Here is a 19,523-nt window from a genome sequence, read left to right as displayed (position 1 = left end):
TTACGGAATTTCTCGATTCGGTCCCCGCGCTCAAGGCCCGCGATAGAAGCTATGCAATAGCTTAAAAACACTGTTGAAGTCGATAAATTCTTGTGAACATTGTATTTTCACCAATCCTTGATAAGTGTACAAAACTTGAATTAAATCTACTCGTTTAAAGTGGGTTAAAATCAAGTCTAAAGAAATCACTTACATACAAACATACAAAATAACAAACCTACATGTGAAGCTATTATCTTTACTGCTGTTAAAAATAGGCAAATGCCTCGTAGCAGGAAACTACACGTTGCAATAAGCGACAGTTTTCATACAAGTAACGTCGATACTCAAACGATACAACTGTTGATTGATTTCAATTTCATAATACTTATCTACTCTAAATAAATAAATAATAAAAAGAACAAGGTTCGTTATAATTTTGTTTTACGTTCATTGCAATCAATAGTAGAATCTTCTGATGAATCCTGTGAACTCTTGTCAGCTGAAAAGGGATAAATAATATTAAATAAGCAGATAGCCTTTTGAAAGTAAAGAAATTACATTATAAATATCAGTTATCTATATAATATACTAGCGGACCGCCCCGGCTTCGCCCGTGGTACATAATATTTACGTTTTCTCTACATAAGAACCATCCTCGTACTTCAAGGAATATAATAAAAAAAGAATTATCGAAATCGGTTTAGCCGTTCTCGAGTTATGCGCTTACCAACACATTTTGCGATTCATTTTTATATATAAGATGTAATCAAGAGTTGCCCGCGTACCGCGCGATAGGGAACTTCGTCCCAATAATAAAAAATAAGAAGGAATTTATTATATATAAGAATTACAAATAGTATTTTATAACAAACTAGCGGCCCGCCCCGGCTTCGCCCGTGGTACATATGAAAAATAGATGTTGGCCGATTCTCAGACTTACCCGATATGCACAGAAAATTTCATGAGAATCGGTCCACCCGTTTCGGAGGAGTATGCAGACTAACATTGTGACACGAGAATTTTATATATAAGATAAAACTCAAAGGTGACTGATATATTGACATATCAACGCACAGCCCAAACCACTGGACGTATCGGGAATGAAATTTGGCATTCAGGTAGATGTAAGGACGTAGGCATCCGCTAAGAAAGGATTTCCCGAAATTCTTGCGAGAACGGGGAAAAACGGGGATGCACGTACAAAGTCGTGGGCGGAAGCTAGTTTACAAAATAAAATAATTTATTTGATTAATTAAAAGTGTAAGACACACACTAAGGTCTACATTTGATGAGCAATTTGGTCCATACAGGGGTCTTAAAATGGTTTTGCGAAGTTTAACAAAATATAAATTTATTTTATCTTTAAATAATAATGTTAAATTATACTGTACCAAAAGCGATTCTCATCAATCTATTGGCTGGAGCATCCACAAGTACACACAAAATGAAGGCCAGCGTTATAGAAATAGCCACGTCTGATGTACACCGGAACATCTGAAATAAACATCTCCTTTATTATAATAAGTATGAAATGAAAGTGAAGTCCCATGTTCCCTAGTAGGGTAAGGTGCAGATGCATTATACATCAGTTTCACTGATCGATTTTCTTTAGGGACAAGTAGGTGATCAGCCTTCTGTGTCCTACCAGACCGAGACATTTTCTTTTCTTCATCTCCACCGGGAATCGAACCCAGGACCCATTGGTGTTACATAAGTGTTAAATGGATATTAGTGTTAAAAAAAAAAGACGGGTTGCACTCCGGGAGTGCCGGCAGAAGTGAAAACTTGATTATTAACGTTGAGCATGTTTGATATCCATCCGTCTTAAGCTTTTTCGATAAGGTCACGTGTCCTGACGCGAGTTTAAAGATTTTATACCCAACGCCGCTAAAGAAGTTTTCACTTCAAAAATAACTTACCGTCTCCAAATCAGTGAAATATCTTGTCTTCTGTGCGCTCGTAACCTTTAATATCATCACCTCCAAATGCACCAAGTAGGCTGCGTATGACACTCTTGATGGAAACTTCCACATTGGTAAAGATAGAAACCAATTTAAAGGACCTAAAATTGTATTTTTAGTAACTAATACAACAAACAATAACACAAACACTACAAACAAACAATAATTAGATATTATTACAGATTAAATTAATACACATAAAAATATAGTTAGTAAACTAAAATATTTTATTGCCAGAAAATGCTACAATTAAAAAAAAAGACGGGTTGCACTCCGGGAGTGCCGGCAGAAGTGAAAACTTGATTATTAACGTTCAGCATGTTTGATATTTTGGAATGGTATCCGTCTTACGCATGGAATATGAGGGCTAAAAGAAAAAAAAAATCCGTCTTACGTTTTTTCGATCAGGCCACGTGTCCTGACGCGAGTTTAAGATTTTATACCCAACGCCGCTAAAGAAGTTTTCACTTCAAAAAGAACGAATATAATGATAATTTAATGATATGGAAATTATAAAATACAAATATAAAAAAAAAGCAATGTCGCGTATTGTAGAGAAATAAATAAAAAAGAGCCTGTGTGCCGAGCACTCGTGTCAGAAGTGAAACTTCTTTAGCAAGATTCAAAGATAAAAAAATCATCGCCTTACTCCATGACGTGTCGGTATTGCCATGACACAAACTTGAAATATTACTCTAAACGCGCCTAAAGAAGTTTCACTTCAATAATTCATTGAAAGTATTCTTCTATTTTTTAAAGAGGTAGAATGTGTTGAGTTAGAGTATGTAGAGATCATGCCCTTGCAAAAAATTACTTTTATTTTAGTATATTATACGAAAAATTTCTTACCTCCATACCCATGGACGCATGCAAAAACAAGCCAGGCCACAGCCAGACCCCACAGAGGTCTCATAAAGGCATTCAACGTAATATCAAAGTAGTTGAACTCATACGTCATCTTCACAGTCTTGAATATCGCAATGATGCAAAACAGAATGGATCCTAAGGACATTATCCAACCGGTGATGACGTAGAACTGAAATTATTTTGAGGTTTTATGGAAAGGAAAGAATAGATAGTATGGGAATATCTAGTTATTGAAGCCGAATATTTTCTACATAGGTGGAAAATTATTGACGTTTTCAAATGTTATATCTTAATTCGTTAGTTTATTTTTATTTTGTCTGATCATATTAATGTACTCAATGATATTTTATGTATAGATACGTTATATACTCATGGTCCGGGAGCCAGCAGCAGATTTTATGACCAAGTTCCTCTCAAGCGGTAATTAGTAAAATGCATCAAAGTATAGTATTATGAAGCCTCGTGAACGTCATCTGGAGCTCGGTTGGGGGGAAGAGCGGTTGTAGCCTCCCGTATCAGCTGACGGTTTTTCCACCAAGATACAGCCAGCTGACATATATATTTATCCACAGTTACATATAAGGTATCATCAGGTAAATTTTTGTTTGAGAGGAAATAACGGAAAATAAATTTTTCTTTAAATTTAACTTTCATGTTCGAGCCACCAGCTGACGTATAATACACCATGTTGTAACCAGCTGACTATTTTTTTTCGTTGAGATATTGGGTTAGCTACAATTTGACAAATTTTTAGCTGAGAGGAAATGAATGAATGAATGTATTTTTTTTTCCTATGTGCGTGGGAGGCACCCCCCAACCGAGCGCCAGCTGACGTTCACGAGGCTTTATAATACTATACTCTCATGCGTCTGACGAATTATCTCTTGAGAGGAAATAGTTAACCAAATTTGCACCTGGCTCCCTAACCATCACAATATATCCAAAAAAAATGCTTCATATGCAGTGTCAGGCACACACAAATACAATTTTCATTTTACTTAATTTATTACATTGACAGACTGTATAAGAGAGATGGCTCTAATAAAATGATATAAACAAAAAAGACAAAGATAGTTTGTCACTTCCGCGCAGGTGTAAGCAAAAGTCATAAGAATTCACCAATTAAATATAAATAAACAAATAGTTGCCATGGTAATTGGCATAGATTAACGACACAGAAGGTTCAATGTCAAAGATGTTAGGTTTCCTGCACAAGTAAATAAATGTGACAAGTTCATTTACTTACTATTTTATGATAATTATGATGTCGTATTAAAATGAAAAAAAAAATAAAAAACTTTTTTGGAGATATTATAACTGTATTAAGTATTTATTACTAGCTGTGGTGTTCGTTTTCGGTCATCATCATTTCACCCGATAATCACCCACTGCTGAGCATACTGCATATAGTCCTCCTTATGAACTCCATAAGGACCGATCTTACGCTATTCGTTTCAAGGCAGTTCCCGAAACCCGTACAAGGTCATCACTCCAACTTGTAGGATAATTATAATAATAGTGGTGCCTAGATGAAAAAAAATGGTTGCCTGTAGTCGGTTTTACGGGCGAAGATTTTACGTGACAACGTCTTTTTCTCGGTCATAGTTGAGTGGGAGAGAGACGCAAGGCATTCGGCGGGCCTCTCTCTCGTTCGGTGACTCATCGTAACGTTACCGAGCGTTACACTTTTTCATAAGTGACTCCCAGTCGCAACCTAATTTAAGACGTTGTCACGTCAAAAAAGGATGAAATAAAAGAAAGGATGAAGTATAAGCCTTTTTTATCTAAAACACAAATAAAATTTATGTTCAATAGCTATTTACAGAAAAGCAAATAGCATTTTTCGTCAGTAGCGATAATCTTTTCTTCAATGTATACGTATATTCAACATCATTTTTGCAAACAAACATTTTTGCCATCACGATTTCATTGTATATAATAAATAGATATATTTGTTAATTATATGCACTGTGTGGATTTAAATATAAAATTAATCAAGTATTTACTCAAATCGAAATTAATAAAATAACCGTTCTATTTTCAATAATGATTACGTAGTAATGATTATCGTATCTACATGATAATCTTTGAACACAGTGTACGCTAGCTTTGTCACACTAGTGATTGAAGCAATGTTTTATCCCTTTCATTATTTCAATACACGTGTCAAGCAAGTGTCATTAATAAAGAATTGTAAATTGTTATTTTTACTCTTACAGCCGTACAAATAAACGAGTTATAACATTTTATGCAAAGAATAAACTAAGAATAAGGAAAAATCATACAAATAAACACGAAATAAATGTAACCTAGTATAACTTCGTAATAAATATTCATACTAATGCTATTCCGTCCTTATTACGGCTACCACCCTAGTATAAGTCTGACATAACCGAGTTATAACATATCTTTTAGTACATTGTGCTGTGTTTTACAAGTTTTAGAAGCAATTTTCAATCTAAATTTGAGATAATAGCAATGAGAGTAATACGAGAAGTAGAAAAAGTTGAGCAAATTAATAATTTCATTACGTACCTATTGAAATGGAAAATTTTGTATGAAATGTCAAAATATACGAAGTTATGAAAAACCCTTTTGATATTTATAATGATTTATTTATTTACAACATGCGCCAAACCATACATACATAAAACTTATTTCTAAACTTATCACAATAATATACACTTTCGTTGAAAATATAAATCTTCTAAGACTGGAGTTGTATGTTTTGAGTACCAGTTATTTGGCAACTCTCTATCTCAAGGTGGGTTTATCTTCTGTTCTCCAGATATTGGATAGCGTTATCTATCATTTGCTTGCATATTTAATATTGATATATTTAAATTATTTCCAATAAATATTTAAAAAATAAATAAACAGAACATCGTATGATGAAACTTCACAACAAATTCGACGAAGTCAAACGAGCGTCAGCAAAATGACAGCACCAAGGCTTAACCGTAGACAATTTTGTTGTATGTTTTTCATAATTTTGTGAATGAATTGCGACGTTGCCGCTTTGCGCCTATTGCATAGCGTGAGCATAGATACATCGACGTTATTCCAAATTTATTTGTAAGAAATTATGACATCCTTATTCTTTATTTATTCTTATCATATCTATGCATTGCATAAGGTTTGAATAAGCAAGTTTTTATTTGTACGGCTGTTAAACTGTAATAATTTAATATATTTTGCTGTGATATGATATTCCTTTATCTTTCTTTATTTTTTTGCACGAATACGTGCACTTTCTGAACACACAGGAAGGCATTTTCGACAACTTTAATGTACCTATCGGCACATGCGCTCACTGGGACCGGTGACAATCTGACTGATTGCATTGGTCCCAAATAGGACCAATTCACGGAATCAGTTTTGGTGCGTTGATGACCGTATCTACCTCTTGTTTCTATATATAATATCATTGAATGTACTTACTGGATTTAAAAAAATACGGAAAAGCAAGGAAAGTACATTAGTTGCAGTTTAAATCAAAACATCGGGTACCAGGCTGGAATACTTTGCAAGGAGATTGTAAAACCTTCTTGCGCAATGAGGTATTTATTAAAATTCGCAAACTCATGTAAAAATTATTAACAATATTACTTTATCTCAATAGATTGTTTATTATCGGAGCGAAGGTATCGCTCCTGGCAAAGTATACTCGCCTGGTACCCGATGTTTTGAGTTAAACTGAAACTATGATTCCGACCTTGCTTCTGATGTCCCTGTTTATTACCAGTAAATTGTATGAATGTTTGTAGTCATCATCAAAAAATATATATACGGTGTCCCAACAAGAACGCAAGATTTAAGTTGACATAAAACGCAGATATTTTAAAAAAAATCGTGAAAACTATATTATATCGTAAAGTAGACAAGATGAGGTTATGTGTGAAACAACATATCAGGGAGATGGCCGCCGCGGCTTTGCTGGCACATACGCGATCTTTTAATGAAATTTTCAATGACCGTTTTACATAAATGCTGCGGTATTTCATTAATACAGCATCCAATTTCGTCGTTTAAGGCTTGAGTCGTCCTCGGCTTAGTCGTATAAACCATCGATTTCAAAAAAAACCCCTAAAGCGCATGATCTAGGTGGCCAATTATGGTTCCCAAAGCGTGAAATAACACGACTGGGAAATGACTGATGCAGCAATTGTATTGTTTCTCTGGCTGTATGACATGTGGCGCCGCCTGTTGAAACCACATCCCCTCCTGCATGCAAGATGCATATCTTTCGTCAAAATTCGCCTCATAGTGGATTCGGAAACACCAATTTTTTGAGCTCGGTGTTGAATTGAGATGGATATTATACGCGCTTTTGTTTGTCGTTTATCAAGATGGTTTAGAATTAATTAAAGATAATACTTTATATTAATAAGGATAATAATATAAATTTCTAATCTATATAAATTTATAATCTATTCTTTATAAATTTATATTTATAAAGCATTTGAATGCCATAAAATATTAATTTAATATTCAACAAGGATAATAATATTTCAGAAAAAATGTTATTTTATCATTTCTTTTATTTCGTCATTAGACTGGTAAATTTACTGGAACTACGGAAACACGAACTTAATACGATAGGAAAAGCAAGGTGGATATCATAGTCTTGTTTAAATCAAAACATCGGATACTAGGCGGGAATACTTTGCAAGGAGATTGTAGAACCTTTGCCGCCACGCTACGAAATATATTTTAATAATTTTTACAACCAATGCATTTGTTTATGCCAATAGTAAGTTTTATTGTGGTTTTAAGAAGGTTTTTTGATTAATTGCAATGTTACATTATATAAGAGGCGATTTTTTTTTTGTTAATTTACATCAAGAACAAGAACTTAAATTAATATTTCTGTTTTAAAATCTATTTATCAATAAATAAAATATTTATAATTTTTTACTGACTTCAAAGAACGGTATTTAAATACGATTCAAATAAAATAATTTGAACAAAATTGGCGAATCTAAATAAAAAATTGGAAATACTAATGAGATGAATACTGAGGAGATCAATTAAAATTTTGACGCATAGGTATTATAGTCGTTGAAACAATAGAATTTAAACAGTGGTTAGTAACCACTTTGTAACTTTTATGACAAATATGTTTTATATTAATTTCACGAGAGCTTCAGGGTGGTTTCCTAGTTGCACTCTAAATCAAAACATCAAGTACCAGGCGAACATGTATTACAGGGGGACTGCAAAGTGCTGAAAACCTCCCCTTACTTGGCTGTGTGCAATCCAGACTCTATTATATTGTGTCTATGTAGTTGTATCGCAATAGCGTAAACGCGTGTCTTCTCTTGTGATTAAAAATTGATAAGATTTTCAAAGGATGTTAACAACAACACTTACTTTTTCATATACTTACTTACTATTTTCGTACTATAGTTATGGTGCAACAATCGTTATTCAGATACATTTTGAAAACGAAAATGCTTTTATCATAGTTTAAATGGCAAAAGATTCATGTACTTACAACAATATCATAATGTTGTGCGAATCGAGATCATATTTTTTAGAAGATAACCTGTTTCCTGTCTTTTTATTTACCTATGTTTTCATGTAAAATTTATGGACAGTGCCCTTTTTTATTTTATTTTCATATTTTTTGTGAATTATATTTTCATATTGCACACTTTCAAATTAAGGACATTACGAAATATTTAACAATAGATTTATAGGAAAGAGATAGTTGCACAAGCCACGCCCGTTGTTTACAAACTGCCCCGTAACCCAAAACAATGTACCAGGGCAGTAGAAGTGGGTAGGGATTATGTGGCCTACTGGGAAATATTGTTTACATAGCGTTCTGAAATTCAAAACAATGTACCAGGGTGTACATTTAAGGGGCATTTTGTTGAATATTTTAACATGCGGGATTTATTTTATCAAAATTGCTGTAGTTAATATTTGGGGCAATAATATTATTTTATAGAAAAACCCAAGATTACATTGCAATTAATATTTTCTTAGGGATTTTAAATTCAACCTAGAAAGGTTTTATTCCTTACAAAATGATTTTATATGTCTACCTTCAATAATAAAATTCGATTAAAAATAATAATTAACACGACTGAACACAACCAAAATGACCGTTACGTCCGAAAGCCAAATGCAAAAAGGCAAATCCGCTGTTCAACTCATTTTTATAACCACCCCCTCGGTTTGGGTTGCCAGTTGGGGATTTGTTTCTTACAATTTTGTTATTAGATTTTTTCTGTTTTTAGTAAATGATAATAATATAAAAAATATTTCTATCTAATTTGCCTAATGAATGTTAATTATGAATACAGAAATAAAACAGTTATAAGAACATTTTCACTAAATAAGTCATACACAGACTATGTCGATGACCTCCCGTTAAGGTGTATAAATAAGTTAGTAACTTACCTTATGAATTCGTATATTCCTCCCTCTATATATTCTCAGGATTTGTCCAATCATAATGCCAATAATAAACGGCGCCGCTCGAACAGGAGTATGCGCGTAATATTTTCCATAATAATCATGATGAGTTTGTGAGTACCTAAATAGTATAAAGGTCGATTAATACCTATCTAACTCTTGAAAAGGTAAAGTAAAAAAACTGAGCATTAACTTATAACGGTACATTTAGACCAAACGAACATAGAGCTAGAGCTAGAGCAGGAACATTCTTTTGTGATCTTTTAGTGTAAACGAAAACTCGTATTAAATGTTGATCAGTGTTAGGTTGTCGGCAGAGATCGCTACCTAGCGATAAGGCCGCCCTTTACTGTTTCTGTAGTGTTGTCTTTGTTATATGTATTTATGTATTTTCAATACCTACAATAAAGTATTTTTCATTCATTCATTCATTCAGTACAAGAACAACGAAAGTAAGCTCTATGCCTGTTTACACAAAAAGAATTTGGCATAGTGGGGTTAGAATGAACACTAAATGCACCAGGACATCGAACATTCATTGTAACACCTACGCATATAACATTTTATCGAGTACAAGCATAATTGCAAATCTTCTTCAGCCACCAACTTTTCGTTTAACACGTTCAGTACGGCATCGGGTCGAAAACACCTGAAGTGAACTATTCGCGCGGGCCGGAGAGAGATTTCTATTGCTATCGCATGGGCCGGGGTAGTTTACTTTAGGATTTTTTGTAGTGAGAGTGTGACAGATATATTGACTGGTATTCTGCCACTAAATAGTACCCATAAAAGGAAAAATATTGTATCGGATCTTAAAGACCTGATACGGCCTGCAAAGAAATTTTGTCCTTGCAGGACGGACATCGGATCTAAAAGACCCGATGCCTGATAACCCGATAGCCGGCCCTTGGTGACAGGTCAGTTAATTAGTGATGTGCATAATAATTAGACGTTGCGATATTGTATTGATATCTATTATTATATATCTAGCAAAATTTTACGATTATGATGCGGCAATGGTAGCCGTGGTTGAGATTTTTGATAGTTAGAAAAAACATTTTTTTACAAAGAGAAAAACAAATTTTGGAAAATAGATTTTACATTTTTATAGTGATTCCAAGAACTTTTTGACTCACCCTCGTATGGTCATAACTGTTATAATGAAGCGCATACTGTTTTGAGGTAAAAATAAATTGATTTTTTTTAATTATATAGTCGATTCAATTGACATCACTAGCAATCATATTCACTAGTGCCGGGATCAGGTGTATAAGATCCTATAATTTTACTACTAATTTAACCTCCTTTAATGATATTTTTTTCAAAAACGGGTCTAATGTTGTTATGCAGTGATTCATTAACAATACATTTCAAGAAAGAATATTCAAAAAAGTCTTCAACTGGATGACACATTTGATTTTAATGTCAAAAGGTGTAACAGGTCCTTTCCACCTGATGCCGGCCGTAAATGAAGTTCACCAACAGGTCTTGTAAGCCCTATGCCGGCCCAACGATAAGTAGCCAAAATCGGGCCCCGTCTTGAACGTGTTAATGTATTTCATTAACATAAATGCCGTGCTAGAACTACTAATACTCCTATAGATTCTAGATTTACCTTCAAAATGTATCAAATAGAAGTAAACTCACAATCCTATCCAAAAACATATTAATATGATCGAGAGGCTTCCTCATGAGATCGCTCATGAAATTATTTACATTATCCATTTTTCTTCATTAATAATTCTGCAAAAAAATACATACCAAACGTTTAACATCGCTGCTGGAAATTTATAGGTAAAGCTATACACGACAGATGTTATAACAGAACCAAGTAAAGCTGACGTCATTACAGCCCAGGATATCCAGCCGGAGCCAAAAAGAAAGACTATTACAAATGGACTCAGAAAGTGAAGCTGAGTGTCCACTGCAACGTACCAGGAATGGATGAGACACTGGAAAGAAAAAAATAACGAATATAATCATAATAATATATCATTACTACGTATTATAAAATAAATTCGCTTTCGCTGTCCCTATGTCTCTTTGTATGCTTAAATCTTTACAACTACGCAACGGATTTTGATGCGGTTTTTTTAATAGATAGAGTTTGAAGAAGAAGGTTTTTCTATACAATTTATTAGGTTTTAGACAAAACGAGCGAAGCTGCGGGCGGAAAGCTAGTAAGAATATAACGAAATAAGTAAAGAAATTGTAAGAATTTTTAGGGAATGATGGCCAGATTATTATTTTGTAGGACAATAATGACATAAAAAGCAATAATAATAGTCAATTTACTATTAGAAGAAGTGTTTTAAGAAAGAAAAATAATTCAAAATAGGATACGTCGCTACGTATCCTATTACGCCGGTAATACCGCTGTATTTGAGCCTGGGCTTTTCATGCTTTTCCTACTATTTCATACCTTTCTTACTTTGCTCTAGAAACTTGAACTTGAACGAAATTTCTCTGTAGTTGAATTTTTTACTTACGTTTGATATTTAGTTTTACAGCATTAAAATATAAATGAGAATTACGGCTATTAACGGCAAAATCTTGCCTAGTGTTTTTTTTTATTCATTAAAAATGTTTTATTTACTTACGTTTCTTGTCATTTTCAAATGGTTCTGCACATGCAAGAGCGTGGCCCACCAATTCTCTCTACATTGCTGGGTTGCGTGGGCCATCCCCAAAAAGTTGGGACCATCAGCTACCCAGTTCATGACTGATGCTTGGAGCAGCACTATCGTGGCGAGCAGGGGAAATAATCGTAGGTAACGGTACACGTAGAACTTAGGAAGGCTTCTGATGAACTTTTCTGAAATAATTACGTCGATTTTGAGGTTGTAATAACAGAGATGATGAAAAAAAAAAGACGTGTGGCACTCGGGGACTACCGCGGTAAAACTATTGCATAGCTGGCCTTCAAGCCACACCTCCGAGTCCGTCGGAGTGGGGAGCGTGAGGTTTTTTTGTTATGGAATTTCTCGATTCGGTCCCCGCGCTCAAGGCCCGCGATAGAAGTTATGCAATAGCTTAATAACTGGGGGTATAGAATGTTTCTTAAAAATTGTGTTATTGTTGGTGATATCAAAGATTGCTTGTATAATTATTATTAATATAATTTGTAATCAAATGCAAGATTGATAAATTTTTATTGACATTAAGAGTATAATATAACCTATAGATATTAAAATTTGCTCCACCAATAATCATGCTTCATAAATAAAATGCAATAATTATGAATAAAAAAGAAATATTGCTCAATTCAGAGCCAATACTAATGTCGCAGAAAACTAAATTGAACTCGATCATAACCTTAGTCATAACATAAAACTTATTATAATGCTTCATATTCCAGATTTGCTCTTACTCTCAGTTACAAGACGTTGCGTTGAACATAACTTAGCTAAATCTGTGAGAGTACCCTTGGGGCCTTCGTACTGGTCAAAATAACGTTATTCACATTTGACGTTATCTTGTGTGAAATATTACACAATATTGCGTCTAAGGCTTTGAAACTGTACAAGAAGGTCCTTATCTCAATATACTTAGGGTGTAAAGTGTCTTGGTTCTAGATGTTATCATTTATAAATGCTTTATCTTTTCTTATTTAATTTGTTCTCGTTGTAAAAGTAATAAAATAACATTTAATATAGTATAGACTCTATAATGTATAAAGTGATCAATCTAATGTTTATTGTTTTTAAAATATTGTACACTTAATTAAGTAAGCAAAAAATATTATGTGCTTAATAATTAGAAACTACAGACCGCATGAACCGCTAAAATTGCTAAAGGCAAATCTCGAGAACAGCTGAACAGATTTCGTTAATTCGTTTTTTATAACATTCCATGAAGTACGACGTTGGTCCTTATGGAGATAAAACGTAAACATCAACATGCCGTCGCGGACAGTCCGCGGAGTTAAGGATATTTTTAATTACACTCGCAACCAATAGGAAGCGGGTTCTAGCTGAATTAAATAGTATAATATGCATACTCACTGGTTGTATAATCAACTGGCTTTCCATATATACAGAAAATTCCAGAAAGAAGAAAGTATGTGTCCACCATCATCGGGGCTGCGTGTATCCATGAGCTTATGGGTTTTGTTGACCACTGAAAATATATACGCTTATAACAAATGAACAAAAGTCGTAAACGAAATACGTCTAGAATAAAAATTATGTGCTTATAATATTTATAGTGACTGAGATTTTGAAACTAATAATGGTAATAAAATCTCACGTAATGATTATTTTTATATCAAACTATAATAAACAATCAACCTGTAAAGATTTTGGAATAATACAAAACTATTGTAAAGAAACTATTCTTGTACCTTATATCTAAAAAAATGGGTTGTCTGTAAAGTCGGTTTGGTTCTCGCATGCACTTCAAGCCTCATGGAACGCCTCAGAGCGAGGTAACGCCACATGAGTCATGTTTTTTCGTGCGTGCAGCCGGCTGTATCGAATTATAAGACGTTGTCACGTCAAAAAGGGCGTGTTTGCCGAGCACACGTGTCAGAAGTGAAACTTCCTTAGCAAGATTCAAAGATATCAAAATCGTCGCCTCAATCCACGACGTGACGGTATTACCATGGTAATACGTCACATCGTGGAGGCGTCATGACGCGACCTTTAAATTTTACTCTCAACGATTCTTGTAATTCCTTATATCTAAACAATTTAAAACAAATCCATACCCGTATAGTATCTATTCCATTGTGTATAGTCGGGAAGAACCCAACGATGTATGTATGTCCACATATCACCCATAACATGGATAGAGCTCGAATGCCATCCACGCAATGTAATGTGGTATTATCACTTCTAAAGTTCAGAAGGCTCCTCGTGTTACTGTATATTGAGAAACTGCTGAGCAAGCTGCTTGTTTTCACTGAAATAAGTTGATTTGTTAATAATTTCAGAAAAATAACAAAAAAAAAGACGTGTGACACTCGGGGACTGCCGCGGTAAAGCTATTGCATAGCATGCCTTCAAGCCACACCTCCGTGCCAGATATCGAAAATTCGCTATTATTATTTTAACACTATAATGTTGGTCTAAACTCAAAAACGAATTCAATGATTATTGAAATTCTTTCAAAAGTGAGAAGCTATTCTTGAATATATTTTTATTTTTTAAGGTATTACTTAGTGAATAGTTTAGAATGGACAATGAACAAAATCAAAACAATTGTAGATTGAACAGCTGTTTTTGTGACAAAATCAATCTTAACCTACATTATTTGTACAATGTTTTTAATTAGGTACTTAATGTAGAGGGGAAACTATGAACAAACTTACTTCTTTTTCGAACAAACACTTGATACAAATCGTAGCATGTGCTCAAAATAGTTAGAAGGAATAGAGTTCCAAAGACGCCCCTGTAAAATAATTTTAAATAACTTTAGTATATTTTATCCAATATTTTAAAAGTTATTTCTTATGCATAATGTTATGTGACATAAACCGATTTAGGCGGTCTGCCTTTTGCATAATAATATGTCCTTTGTAAGACTTATTTTGATTTAGTGAAGAGAAATTGTATCTAACTATGAATTTAAAACTTATACATATTTTCATTTTAACCTTCTAAACCAATAAGCAGCTTAAATGTTTAGTTACAAAATGTAAGCAAAGGCGAGTTTTAAATAAATTGATTTGAAGTCGATTGAATTTCATTTACTTAAAAATACGTACTACATAGAAAGATAGATTCACTTGAATCGTAATTATACAAACATTCGTATTAAATGTGAAACATAAAATGTATATGATTCACATTTAATACAAAGCATAAAAATCCGATGTGGATACAAGCAAAAACTACATCTTTACGACTTAAAATTCTAATTGTAAAAAATAAATATGATCATAACTCTTACAAATAAACTTTGTTTTGTTTTTCATGTTTTATTTAGTTAACTCACGCAGCAACATAATCCGCGGTCACATACGGCTTGTCATTAGGCAGGCGACAGAACCCCTCTTTAAACGACAGATCTGGTAAAGGTAAGGTTGTGTTTATAAAGTTGAACACATCCTGAGCGGTGCACGGTCGGGGCAAACAGACACCAAGGTTGAGCCTCGCATTTGGATATCTGGCTAATGTACTGAAAATATTGTAAATAGATACATTTATTGGTCCCTCTTCATAATGAGCAGCGAGTAGAGACAATCAGGGTAATGGCCTAAATTGGCCATCATTTTCAATTTTGTAATCGCCGTAATGGCGGCAAACATCGACGATCATTTGTTGGGCCAACGCTCTCGATTGTGAAGAGGATGGATCCTCTTCATATTATGGCTTTACATAATTATGGCTTTGTGAGATAGAATGCGTTTTTAGCGCGTGTTAAATCGCTATGCTGATGCCGCGCTATGACGCCGGATTTTGTTATACTATGCGGTAACATGTTTGAAAACATGTAAGTGATAAATCAGAGTCTACTTAATTATTCCTAATTTTCCTGAAATTTATTAAAACACACTCACTTATTCACTTTAGCGTCTTGAGCTATATTAGCGAACTGAAGAACCAAATTGTTAATCATCTTGGTACCGGGCATTGGAAATTTGGTAATCATAGACTTAGAAGGCATGGTTTCCATAAGGTTATTTTGGACAAAGGGCACGCCGACCATACAGTACTTTCCTTGGAGGTGAACATCGTCAATGGTGTGGTCTATTGCAAGGCATTCGAAGTAGTCGCCGTATTCGTGAAGATTCAAGGTTAAGATACCGCTCGGAAGTTTTGCAGAAGCATCCAAAACTAAAAATGACATATTCTCATGTGTATAATAGTACTAGCAACACACCACGCAATAGTGATACTAAATAAACTATCTATATAATATCTAAATAAAAAATGTGTGCGTGTAGATACTAGTGTACACAAGTAAGAAGTGAAACTTCTTTATGACATTATTTTTCAAAAAATAATTTACTATATGCAACTTTATAGAAATACGTCGAATCACGCGTGGTAGGGATAAGAAAAAGATGGCGCGTAACGAAAAAATGTCACGCGTAACGAAAAAATGTTACACTAAATTTTTTTCCAACCCCGATAAAGAAGTTTCACTTCAAAAATAATGAATAGAAATCCAGAGAAAGGTTTATATGTATATAAAATTATACATGTTATATACATATAAACCTTTCTCTGAAATCACTCCTTCTAATAAAAACATATCAAACTCCGTTGAATAGTTTTAAAGATCTAAATATGCTTATGTATCCGAGGTGGAAAGCGACGTTGAAGTAATACTATATGTAATTTATATTATAACGTATCTCTAGTATTTAAAATTAGATCCATTGATTGGAATTAAATTAATTTCAAAAGCGTCACTTCAAGTTCAAAGTCAAATATTTATTTAAGTACTCTAGTTTTAGAGTGGCGATTGAAAAGCCATATTACAAAGCAATCAGGCAACCATTAGTTCCGAAGTTTCTACAGAGAAGAAGCAACAAGAAACACTAAGTTGCTTTTTACCAATCGTATACTATTTATTAGAGTTCTTGAAGTTTCCACAGAAAAAGGCAAGGAAGAAACTCTGCGATTGGCTTTTACAAATACCTAATCAAAATTTTGCGAGGGGCCCTATTCACAATAGGCAGCGTTTGGCGATCAACACAATGAGATAATCACGATAGTGTAGAGAGCCTAAATATCAGTAATAGTCTCTCATTGTACATATTATGTTTATTCATAATCGTCGCAATGGCGGCAAACATCGACGATCATTTGTTGGGTGACGATTGTGAAGAGCGCCCATTATAGGTATACTTACACGGTATAGCCCAAGTACTATTTGACAATGTCGTCAATTGTTTTTGACACTCAGCTGGGTCCAAAACTCGTTCATATAATGCAGAATCAAATGCCTTCTTAAAATTCTTCTTATAGCTGATCATTTTTCATTCATTCAGATGGTATAGAATATTGATTAGGTAGGTATAGAATATTGATCTGAAACAATTGCCAAACGTGTAATGATACGTTTTGTTAAACTGTACCGTTAAACGAACGTTTAACTGCTTTAAATGACCCGATTATCTCAAGACCATCTTATTGCATTAACTTAAATAGACCTGGTTTAAAACCAGACTATAAATCATGGTTTAACTTTAGTACAGAGGTTTATACTTGTCATTATCAAATTATATTGTCCTTTGTTTAACGCTATAACATGTTTTATAATACAACTTATCTTTGCCATGGTTTTAATATGTTTGAAACTGCAGTTAGTCCATATTTTGTACGAAGTGTTTCAAACGACGTTTAACACATTAACAGTTAAACTTCCCGCGAATAAAAACGTAATAGATAGAAAATTATTTTCAGTATTAATTTTCGCAGGCAATTACCAAAGTTGGGTAACTCAGTTAGGGAGACACTTAGCTGGAAAATGTATAGGATTGGGTTAAAAGCTTGTTAAAACTTTAGTTGTTATTTCGTACCGCTCGTTAAGAAACCACGTTAGAATAAGGAGTTAATTGTATACAGGAACTTTGCACCTTTGTCTATTCAAGACTGAGTATGCAATACATTAAAAAATGTGTGCGTGTACTAGTGTACACACGTAAGAAGTGAAACTTCCTTATTTTTCAACTATATTCTATAACTATATTATATACTATATACGTCGAATCACGCGTGGTAGGGACAAGAAAAAGATGGCGCGTAACGGTAAAATGTCACGCGTAACGAAAAAATGTTACACTAAATTTTTTTCCAACCCCGATAAAGAAGTTTCACTTCAATAAAAATTAAGATTACTTATATTGACTCGTCCTACGCCATTTTTACAAAAGGGCAAATAACAAAGTTTATAATATTTCTCAAATATAAAATCTAATGGTCCCTTGGTGGTTTTTATTTTGATACTTAATATAATTTATGTTTGGTGTCGCTTTATCGGGCCAAACATAACTTTCTTCAGAACTTCACAACTACATATTGTTACTTTTTTACATAAAAATAAGCAAATAACGTAAAATGGAATTTTACACATTCCTTTGCTATTTTCAAAATTTAAATTTCACATAGCTTGAAAATTATTTCTAAGTTAATAAAATAATACTAAAATCAAAACCAAAAAATTTACCTGCCGATCACGAATCCAGCGTGCAATGTGAATAAAATTTAATAAGGCTTAAAAATCGTATAAAATATTTTATGAACCACGATTCTTGTTTTACACGATTGTGATAGTTGTTAGGTTATTAATAATTAATGTTTTATACTAATATAATAAAACTATCTTGTTTTTATAACAATAATGTTCCTGAAGGATATTATTACTACTACATAGAGACATTTTCTCTAAAAATTCTCAATCTATAATATTATAAAGCTTAAGAGTTTTTTTGTTTCGCTAATCTCAGGAACTACTGGTCCGATTTGAAAAAAATATTTGGTGTTAGATAGCCAATTTATCGATTAAGGCTATAGGCTTAATCGATACATCTAATATATATTATAAAGGCGAAAGTTTGTATGGATGTATGGATGTATGGATGTATGGATGTATGGATGTATGGATGTTTGTTACTCTTTCACGTAAAAACTACTGAACCGATTACAATGAAATTTAGCACACATATAGAGGGTAACTTGGATTAACACATAGGATAGGTTTTATCCCGGAAATCCCACGGGAACGGGAACTATGCGGGTTTTCCTTTGAAAACGCGGGCGAAGCCGCGGGCGGAAATCTAGTTGGCTATATTGGTATATCATTACGCTAGGACCAACAGAGCGGAACCACGCGGGTGAAACTGCGAAGCACAGCTAGTATTTAATATTTATTAGTATTATTAATAGAAGGCTACATTATTTCTGATTTAAAAAGTTATTTTATTTTATCCTGGGTCAACCCGAAAGGAGCCGGGTCGACTAAATATGATGAAAATAGCGTAATTCTAAAATAAGGCCTACTTAGCACGACAATAAAAGCCATACGAGAGCAAACGATATCAAAAACAGGAATACGTGCCTGTTGCGAATGTGTTATAATATAATTTTTTGGCGCCTTTGTTGCCTCTATCGGGGCTCCATAAGATGCAATGAAACTCCATAATATGAAACATAGCTAAAATATTATTGAACTAGATATTTAGTTTTATACTATTCAAATATAATGCATGCGAATTTTGTTTAATACCGGAAAATATTTTAGACTACAACTTAACATACGCACAAAAACTAATCATACTAAACTTCTGTGAACATTACATTTCTTTAGCAATTACTCTTTGTTGAAAAAAACAGA

At 33.6% G+C, this 19,523-nt stretch overlaps 1 protein-coding gene across 1 annotated transcript; it reads right to left on the bottom strand.

Annotated features, from left to right (window-relative positions):
* Window positions 1–410: 410 nt before the first annotated feature.
* LOC149483163 (nose resistant to fluoxetine protein 6-like) lies at window positions 411–17,163 on the bottom strand. Its single transcript, XM_089702871.1, has 13 exons — window positions 17,040–17,163; window positions 15,739–16,015; window positions 15,174–15,356; window positions 14,548–14,627; window positions 13,945–14,138; window positions 13,241–13,355; window positions 11,837–12,051; window positions 10,998–11,188; window positions 9,222–9,357; window positions 2,793–2,979; window positions 1,902–2,044; window positions 1,374–1,476; window positions 411–481 (listed from the first exon to the last, which is right to left on the bottom strand). Exons 1-13 carry the CDS (start codon window positions 17,161–17,163, stop codon window positions 411–413), a joined length of 2,019 nt encoding a protein of 672 aa, XP_089558997.1.
* Window positions 17,164–19,523: the final 2,360 nt, after the last annotated feature.

The sequence above is a fragment of the Colias philodice genome, chromosome 13, assembly GCF_061535455.1.
Source record: "Colias philodice isolate Cphi_HAF_F1 chromosome 13, ilColPhil1 Martin Lab GWU primary, whole genome shotgun sequence".
Lineage (NCBI taxonomy): Eukaryota > Metazoa > Arthropoda > Insecta > Lepidoptera > Pieridae > Colias > Colias philodice.
This window is presented reverse-complemented; position numbering and strand designations above follow the sequence as displayed.

Bases quoted from the DNA above. Each gene is read 5' to 3' on its own strand.
- LOC149483163 (XM_089702871.1), bottom strand. From the start codon at position 17,163: ATGATCAGCTATAAGAAGAATTTTAAGAAGGCATTTGATTCTGCATTA. The intron at 12,052-13,240 runs GTGAGTATGCAT...TAATTATTTCAG, and splicing joins GCCAGTTGATTATACAACCA to AAAAGTTCATCAGAAGCCTT. The intron at 11,189-11,836 runs GTAAGTAAATAA...TTTTCTTTCCAG, and splicing joins ATTTGAAAATGACAAGAAAC to TGTCTCATCCATTCCTGGTA.